At 36.3% G+C, this 9,905-nt stretch overlaps 1 protein-coding gene across 1 annotated transcript in view; it reads right to left on the bottom strand.

Moving 5' to 3' along the window:
• Nucleotides 1–6,364: 6,364 nt before the first annotated feature.
• The window catches only part of LOC133650233 (roundabout homolog 3-like), a 46,724-nt gene continuing 43,183 nt past the window's right edge, over nucleotides 6,365–9,905 (bottom strand). The window contains exon 3 of the mRNA XM_062047242.1: nucleotides 6,365–6,738. Within this exon, the coding sequence (XP_061903226.1) occupies nucleotides 6,722–6,738 (17 nt within the window). The 3' untranslated portion in view covers nucleotides 6,365–6,721. The remainder of the gene's footprint in view (nucleotides 6,739–9,905) is intronic.

Here is a 9,905-nt window from a genome sequence, read left to right as displayed (position 1 = left end):
GCAAACCGATGTAATCCGATATTGGTTTTTATGCTGATATCGGACTGATATTTGCTATCACTATCACTAATAGTTTCTGTAAATATGAAAATGTACACATTAAATTAGGGACACTTATTATTTTTGTCTAGCTTGTGAGCTATTTTTTGCATAGCTGTCGTGTAGAGGCTAGCTCCTAGTAGCCTTCAGCCTACCATGTTTACCTTTTGTAAATAAATGACTAGACTAGAACACAAGAAAATACGGAGATTTAAGATGCAGTCCAATATATTTCTGAATTGTTGCTGATATCGGACTGATATCAGCTATCAATATCGGATCAGTTACTGTAAATATGAAAATGTACACATTCAACAATGTAACATTACATATCTTTGGCATTAATAAGTAGTATTTTAAAGAACAAATCTCACAAATAGCGCGTAATATTTTCCTCGTCGGTGGTATATTCCCCATTATTTTATTTTAAACAGCAGCATAAATGGCCCTGTTTTTATCTATTATTGTTACTTCTGGATTGTCAAGGGTTTAAAAAAGATATTCACAGGGGTACAGGGCAGGTGTGATGATAGCAGGAAGCTTCAAGAGTAATGATGTTGAGAGGCTTAGAGAATTTGAACAAGGGTTAAAGGTTGCGACTTCTCCAGTGACACCAGAGTCATCGGCACACTTAACCCCAGGCTTTGATTGACCCCCCCTCGCGTGTGCATGAAGTCCCCTAACAATAGCGCCGCATATTGAAGCAGGCAGGTTATTGGGAATGAACATATAGGTTTATGTTACATCAATCATGTCTTTGTTGTGCTAAGTATGCAGACATGCATTGGTTTGTACAGGGCACAAAATATGCAATAAAATAGAATAACAAAAATGTCCAATTATAAAAAATACCAATAACACATTTTATTGTATTTATATTATTATATTAAAAAAATATTATTGTATTGTAACATTTAATTTCAAAGACTAAAAAAACACCAAATAATTATTATATTTGAAAAAATAATCAATTATTAGTGGTTAGAGTGTCCGCCCTGAGATCGGTAGGTCGTGAGTTCAAACCCCGACCGAGTCATACCAAAGACTTTAAAAATGGGACCCATTACCTCCCTGCTTGACACTCACCATCAAGGGTTGGAATTGTGGGTTGAATCACCAAAAATGATTCCCGGGCGCAGCCACTGCTGCTGCCCACTGCTCCCCTCACCTCCCAGCGGGTGGAACAAGGGGATGGGTCAAATGCAGAGGACAAATTTCACAGCACCTAGTGTGTGTGTGTGACTATCATTGGTACTTTAACTTTAACTTTAAATATATGTGTTTGTATAATGTATGGACAATATTCCAGTGCAATGAATGATATATGTGAGGGGCACTCTGTATATTAGATTTTTTTAATATGCATTTTTTTTCCAATAATCCATTATTAATTATTTTTTACTTTTTGTATAATGCATTAACAATATTCGAATTATATATTTAGTGTATGTGAGGGACACCCTGTATAGTTATTTTTTAAAATGTATATACATCTTTTAAATTAATTCATAATTCATTCAATGTAACTTTGTTTGTATAATGCATGTACAATATTTCACTTAAATGAATAATATATGTGATGTATATCACCCTGTATATTTACTTGGACTAATTAGCCATGCGTCTTAACGTTATCATTCCATAAGAATGAACTGGCACTTTATATTAAAACAACATAATAAAAAGCATCCGTGATTTTTTAATTAAAAAAAAAAGAAAAGGCTTATTCACTATTCATAAAAAAAAGTCACCATATTTGCAATGTAAAATAATGCATAGGAAACATTGTACTTAATGATCAAACCCAAGAACAAAGACACATTATCATAATCCATCCTTACAGTCTGAATATTGGAAATAAAACTGGTCTGATCTGAGTGTTTCTCTTCCTTTTGTCTCCAATTTCTGCCCCCATATGGAACCTTATGAGTCATTCAACCACCGTCTTATATCTTAATCACCATCAAATCTGCCTGAGATCACCCGCTGGTAAATTCATCCATGTCGACCTTCCACATGCTCAAAAAAAGTCTCTCAAGGTCAGAGATAACTATTTTTAACACGTTATTATTGCTCTGACTAAAACAGAATAACATGTGTTGCTCTAGTCTGAGAAATTTTTGTGAATAAGACAACTTTGTCAATTTATAGAAATACAGGCGGAATACAGGGAAACACTGAAAATAAATAAATACACATATACATTTTTTAAATCAGATTTTTTCCACATCTTTTTATAATACAAGTAAAGTTAAGTCAAGGGAAACATTTATTTCTAAGGTTTGAATTTATTGAACATTTGCACTTAAACGTATCTTCATATAAATATAAAATTAGAAAAATAAAAATAATTATAAAGGCATTAAAATGCAGATTTATTGTAGGTTGTATATTCATTATTCTCTTATAATAGGTTGGTCATAATCTAAAGTGAGTCGGACTAAGGTATGGAACTCCAGGACTGAAAATAACGTGTGTGAAAGAGTGTTTATATCCATTTTATGTTGAGCTGCTTGAAAAAGCAAATATGTTTCATAAACCAATATTTACATAAAGCAAACAAATTGTCAAATTTTATGTTCACAGTATAAAACACTTGAAAATGATCTGTCTGAGGTACACTGATGAAAAAAAACAAAAAAAACATCTATCTGCAAATAATCACGATTAATTATGAGTTAACTACGGACAAAATGTGATCAATTGCAATCAAATAATTTAATCGTTTGACAGCACTATATATATTTAAAATTAAAATGTTTAATTAAAATTGCTTTTAATTGATTTTAATGATAACATATATATATACATATATCTATATATATACATATATAAAGTATATATATATATATATATATATATATATATATATATATATATATATATATAAACACACACACACACACACACACACACACACACACACACACACACACACACACACACACACACACACACACACACAGGTATATATATAAATAAATACATAAATAAATATATGTATATATATATAAAGCGCCTTACATAGTGAAACCCATTATGTACATTTTAAGCTACATATATATATATATATATATATATATATATATATATATATATATATATATATATATATATATATATATATATATATATATATATATATGTGTATATATACACACACATATATACTGTATATGTATATATACTTACATTTATACACACACATATTATATATATATATATATATATATATATATATATATATATATATATATATATATATATATATAAATATATATATATATATATATATATATATATATATATATATATATATATATATATATATATATATATATATATATATATACATATATATATATACACACACACATATTATATATATGTTCTACTATTATTCCATATATTACGAAAATTGTTCTATTATGAGAGTTAGAATATTATCAGAATAAAGTTGTTATATTGCATGTACTTCCCATTAAAAATTGTATGATTTATTTTTTTTAATCATTTAAATAATTAGTAATAATAAATCAAATTTGATATTGCAAGTCTCTGTTTGGAGATTTTAAGGCGCAATTATATTAATAATAATGATAATAATAATATTAATACAATAAATAATTAAATAATAATAATATTAATAATGAAATATTTTTTTTTTTTTTTTTTTTTTTTTTTTAATGTCCTGCCCAGCTTCTCGGGCAAATCATATAGCAGATGTAGATGCCCATATCGGCTGTTCAGATTTACTTTACAAAAGAGAAGTGTAGGATACTTCTCTTGTTGCCTTACTTGTATTTTGACTTTATTAAATGTATTTATATTATCATTTGGTGCAGCCGGGCCGGAGCAGGAGGGGATAGAAAGAGAGAAAAAGGAAGACAGAGGGGGGAATTGTGGGGACAAGAGGGGGATTAGACAGAGAGACAAAAACAACAACAGCAAACACAACAACAACAACAACAGAGCAACATCAGCAAATACGACATGTACAAATATGATGGTAAAAGTAATAGCAAATAAGCAGTTAGCGAAAATTAAAATAAAAAAAAAATACAGAAATGACAATGAGCATTATTACACTAAAAATGGAGCAATATGAATACCAATAGAAATAGTGCTATTGATAATAAACAATACCAGTACTTTACCTTTATTATCAACAATACAATTGTTCAAATGCAACAATACATATACGTAATGATAACTTGAGATACGAAAGAATGCAGAAAAATGGAGGGGAAGAAAGAGAAGCAACCTTAACCTTGTAGATTGTTATAGTAACAATAGGTTAAGCTTTGTCAGTGTGCCATGTGTTATACCCAGTTTACCCTAGGGCAACAACGTTAATATATGTTTGATGAAACGTGATTATGTGCATGAGTGTATGTGTGCATATGTACTTGTATATGTACAGTATGTGTATGTGTGCTTGTTCAGTGAATGTATATGTACAGTATGTGTATATGTGTGTACAGCGAATGTATATGTACAGTATGTGTATACAGTATGTGTGTTTGAATAGTGAATGTATATGTACAGTATGTGTAAATGTGTGTTTGTACAGTGAATGTATATGTACAGTATATGTATGTGTGTGTTTGTACAGTGAATGTATGTGTAGTATGTGTATGTGTGTGTTTGTACAGTGAATGTATATGTACAGTATGTGTATATGTATGTTTTTACAGTGAATGTATATGTACAGTATGTGTATACAGTATGTTTGTATAATGAATGTGCGTGTGGATGTACGAACTTTGAGTGTGTAAATATGTACTGTATTTATTTGTATATGTATGTGGGAGCGTAGGTACCTATGTATGTCTGTATGTATGTGTGTGAGTATATGTGAATTTGCATGTACAATACATTTGACTCCCAGTGTGTGCGGAAGCCAGAGTACGGTCCCAGCCTCCCCGAGAACCCATCCCACAAACAGTAGGTGTGGTGCCCAGGGAACCAGGGGCCACCGCCCCCACGCAGCCAAGCCGGACAGCGACAGGAACCCCAGAGCCTGGCCCACCGTGCCGCCCACAAGGGCCAGCAGCAGGCCGCAGACAGACGCACCCGGCAGAGGACAAGGCACGAGAAAAACAGGGGGAAGCCAGACCCCAAGCCAGCGAGAGACCACACCCCACACGGACAGAAAGGCGGGACGCCTCGCCCGAGGGGCCCGGAGACCCCCCGCAACCGGACGGGAAGACCGCCCCCGCCCCACCGGCAACAGGGCCCCCACGAGCCCACCCCCACCCCTGGAGAGCGCGGCGAGGCCAGCCCACGGCCACCCCACCCAAGCCGGCCGCCACAGGACCACCCAGCACGGGGCCACAGGAACCACCCACCCCACCCGCAGGGACCCCAACGATGGAGATGGAACAACCAGCAACCGCCCCGCCGAGTCCCCCCCCCCCGAGGTAGGGGAATAAATAAATAAAATAAATAAATACATAATAATAATAATAAGAATAATATTAATAAAATATATTTTTTTTAAAAAGGGGAAAAATAAAAAATAATAATAATTAAATTTATTTATTAAAAAAAATAAAAAAAAAATAAATAAATAAAAAAAGAATTAAAAGAAGATCACAGACATGCTGACACACAAGGTCGCTACCCCAACAACTGGCCGACTCGCAGCACCTCGGAATACCCTGCAGCACCAAGCCACCACAGTAGACGCAGGGACCAGACCCAGCAGGCCCCAACCAAGACGGCCACCCGGAAGGGATGGACGGCGGGACCCAGGAGCTCCAGACACGCAGTCCGGATGCAGTAGCCTGAGGCGCCGACCCCCACCCGACAGGCAGGCCCAGAACGTACCCCCAGAAATATACATACATATATATATACATACACATAAACATACACATGTACACATACACGCACATACACATGCATACACATACACATATATATACATACATACATACATACATACATACATACATACATACATACATACACACACACATATACACATACATATACACAGTTTGTCAGCCCCGACAACCACCACGCGCGCGCGCTGCCACCAGTCACAACATCAGCCACCCCCCTGCACCAGACCCAGCAATAATGAAATAATAATAAAATAAATAGATAAATAACAATGATAAAATAAATACATCATAATAATAATATTAATACAAATAATAACAATAAAAAACTAATAAATAATAATAATAATAATAATAATAATAATAATAATAATAATAATAATAATAATAATGATGATGATGATGATGATGATATGTCAAAGTAAATGTAAAAAACAAAGATTACAAAAACCCACTTCTTCTATTTTATGATTTTAACCTTTTTTAATTGAATCCTATGATTACATTTTTGCATTTGATGGTTCTTCTTTTCAGTGTAACTCTCTGATACATCTTCATAATCACAAAATCAGTGCACAATTCAGAAATTGATTCTTTTTTGTGTTAAAAAAACGTCCATCAGCATTTTGGCATGCGACCCTGCGCTCTCTCCCACCAGATTGGGGCTTTCGACAGAAAGTCAGTTTTGTATCTTCCAAGGATACAGCGAGTCTGTGCTGGTTGGAAAGGAGTGGGTTCAAGCCGATGGAGGTTGAAAATACCTCTGATAGTAATTGGGCACCCAGCTAGACTGCTGAGCTGTGCTTGAGCCGCTGAGCGCCTCCTGATGTTATTCAGCCACTGTTTGAAGCTTAATGAAAAACATGGGAGGGGCAGATGGAAGGATAAGGTGAAGGAGCTCTAACTGGATAGAAGGACAGAGTGTGCATTGAAATTCAAATCTACACACCAGCTTAGGTTCTTTTTTGTCTATTTTACATTATGTATCCATGCATTGTTTCCAAAGACATAACGTCAAGGTGAAATGGAAAGGAACTGACGATAGCAGGAATGAGCAAAATAAAGCAAAGACAGTTGAGTGACGGCAGGATGACTTTTCCATCTGATTATTATATTAACCAAAAAATAACCCATTTATATATATATAAAGTGTATTTTAACACGAGTGGCTATTTATCATTTAGTATCCTCCTTCCAAATAGATTATTACGGTCTAGCTCCATCCTATCTTGCCGACTTTATTGTACCATACGTCCCGGCAAGAAACTTGCGTTCAAAGAACTCCGGCTTATTAGTGCTTCCCAGAGCCCAAAAAAAGTCTGCGGGCTACAGAGCGTTTTCTATTCGAGCTCCAGTACTCTGGAATGCCCTACCAGTAACAGTTAGAGATGCTACCTCAGTAGGAGCATTTAAGTCCCATCTTAAAACTCATTTGTATACTCTAGCCTTTAAATAGACCCCCCTTTTTAGACCAGTTGATCTGCCGTTTCTTTTCTTTTCTCCTCTGCCCCCTCGCCGGGTTATTCCGGTTCCGGGGACCATGGATGAAGTGCTGGCTGTCCAGAGTTGGGACCCGGGGTGGACCGCTCGCCTGTGCATCGGTTGGGGACGTCTCTGCGCTGCTGACCCGTCTCCGCTCAGGATGGTCTCCTGCTGGCCCCACTATGGACTGGACTCTCACTATTATGTTAGATCCACTAAGGACTGTACTTAGAGGGGGGGGGTTACCCACATATGCGGTCCTCTCCAAGGTTTCTCATAGTCATTCACATCGACGTCCCTTATGTGGGCTCTGTACCGAGGATGTCGTTGTGGCTTGTTCAGCCCTTTGAGACTTTTGTGATTTAGGGCTATATAAATAATCATTGATTGATTGATTGATTACATTATTATTTGTCAATACAATAGGAATCTTTAATTGTGGTCCTAATTATATACAACAAATTGTTGTAATGACCACACTTTTTTAAGCAAGAAAGCAGAAAAATGAATAAAACCCAAAAGAGTTCTGGTCAAATGTGTTAAAATGAGCTTGATACAGCTTGACTTGAACTCACTGGCATGATACCACATGACAGTTTGTGATCTGTATCATTTCCTGTCCTGGTGTCCTTATTTTGGTTCTACTTGCTGTTGCACGCTTTGTTTCTCCAAGTACGTCTTGCTGCAGCCGACCAAGACCCTCCACTTAAAAACGTGCCCACAGAGGTGACGGCAACGAAAGTGAAGCTGGGGAAACAATACTTAACACAAAAATCAGAAATAAATAACAAATAAAAAAATCTGCTGAAAATACCTTCAGCCAACGTGCGCCATCGTGACACTCATGAAGACATTTAGTGATGTATAGGAAACCTTTGAGTGGTTGTCATGTGACCGTCATGTGACTATCCCAGGTGTTTGCTTCTCCAAAATAATGACAGGTACGTTAGCTCATTTCCAAAATCTTATTTTTGGCACATTTTTAAGCCATTCACAATTCCAATGCTTTAATAGGGTTTCACGTATTACAATTCAACTGTTCTCATTACAGTTTATCTGTCACAGGCGAGACCCCAGGATGCAGAGACAGGAGGCGGTGTGCAGGTCAAAGTTTTAATGGACTTATATTACATAAAGCAACAGAAACAAAAGAGTAGTGCAAGGGTCGTAAGAGCAGCGGAGGAACTTGTCCACGCTAACAAAAGGCAATAAGCTTGCGCTGGCTTGGAGCAACAGGTACACCTAAATAGACTTAATCAGAAATGGAAAACAGGTGCGCTGGCAGGAAACTAAATAAAGTGAAGATGTGGAAACAGGAAGTAGAACCAAAATGAGAGCACCAGGACAGGAAATGATACGGAACACTGTCCAAACAGTCATGTGGGATGGTGACATTGTCAATTAATTTACCGTATTTTCCGGACCATAGGGCGCACTGGATTATAAGGCGCACTGCCGATGAATGGTCTATTTTTGATATTTTTTCATATATTAGGCGCACCGGATTATAGGTCGCATTAAAGGAGTCATATTATTATTACTTTTTCTTAAATGTAAAACACTTCCTTGTGGTCTACATAACATGTAATGGTGGTTATTTGGTCAAAATATGATGATGACGAAGACGATGACTTTGGTTTTCTTTGATCAGTCGTTTTACAGCCGTGTTACAGACATAATTAAGATATGTAAATAAAAATTTACAAATATCTAATTTCACAACATATATTTTTGCGGTTTATAGTCTGGTGCGGCTAATGTGTGTAAAACAATGATTTTCTTCTAAATTTGGTGATTGCGGTTTAAATACCAGTGCGCTCGATAGCCCAGAAAATACAGTACATCTATGTATACACGAGTTATTTAAAGGCCCACTGAAATGAAATTATCTTATTTAAACGGGGATAGCAGGTCCATTCTATGTGTCATACTTGATCATTCCGCGATATTGCCATATTTTTGCTGAAAGGATTTAGTAGAGAACATCGACGATAAAGTTCGCAACTTTTGGTTGCTGATAAAAAAGCCTTGCCTGTACCGGAAGTAGCGTGACGTCACAGGTTGTGGAGCGCCTCACATCTGCACATCTGCAATGCGACGATTACCCCATAAATTTGAGCGATGATGAAAGATTAGTGGATGAGGAAAGTGAAAGTGAAGGATTAGAGTGCAGTGCAGGACGCCAGGATGTATCTTATTTCGCTCTGACCATAACTTAGGTACAATGGCTCATTGGATTCCACACTTTCTCCTTTTTCTATTGTGGATCACGGATTTGTATTTTAAACCACCTCGGATACTATATCCTCTTGAAAATGAGTCGAGAATGCGAAATGGACATTCACAGTGACTTTTATCTCCACGACAATACATCAGTGAAGCACTTTAGCTCCAGAGCTAACGTGATAGCATCGTGGTTAAATGCAGATAGAAACAAAAGAAATAAGCCCCTGACTGGAAGGATAGACAGAAGATCAACAATACTACTATCAGGAGACACCGAACCAAACACTGGACCTGTAACTACACGGTTAA

The sequence above is a fragment of the Entelurus aequoreus genome, linkage group LG05 (assembly GCF_033978785.1).
Source record: "Entelurus aequoreus isolate RoL-2023_Sb linkage group LG05, RoL_Eaeq_v1.1, whole genome shotgun sequence".
Lineage (NCBI taxonomy): Eukaryota > Metazoa > Chordata > Actinopteri > Syngnathiformes > Syngnathidae > Entelurus > Entelurus aequoreus.
This window is presented reverse-complemented; position numbering and strand designations above follow the sequence as displayed.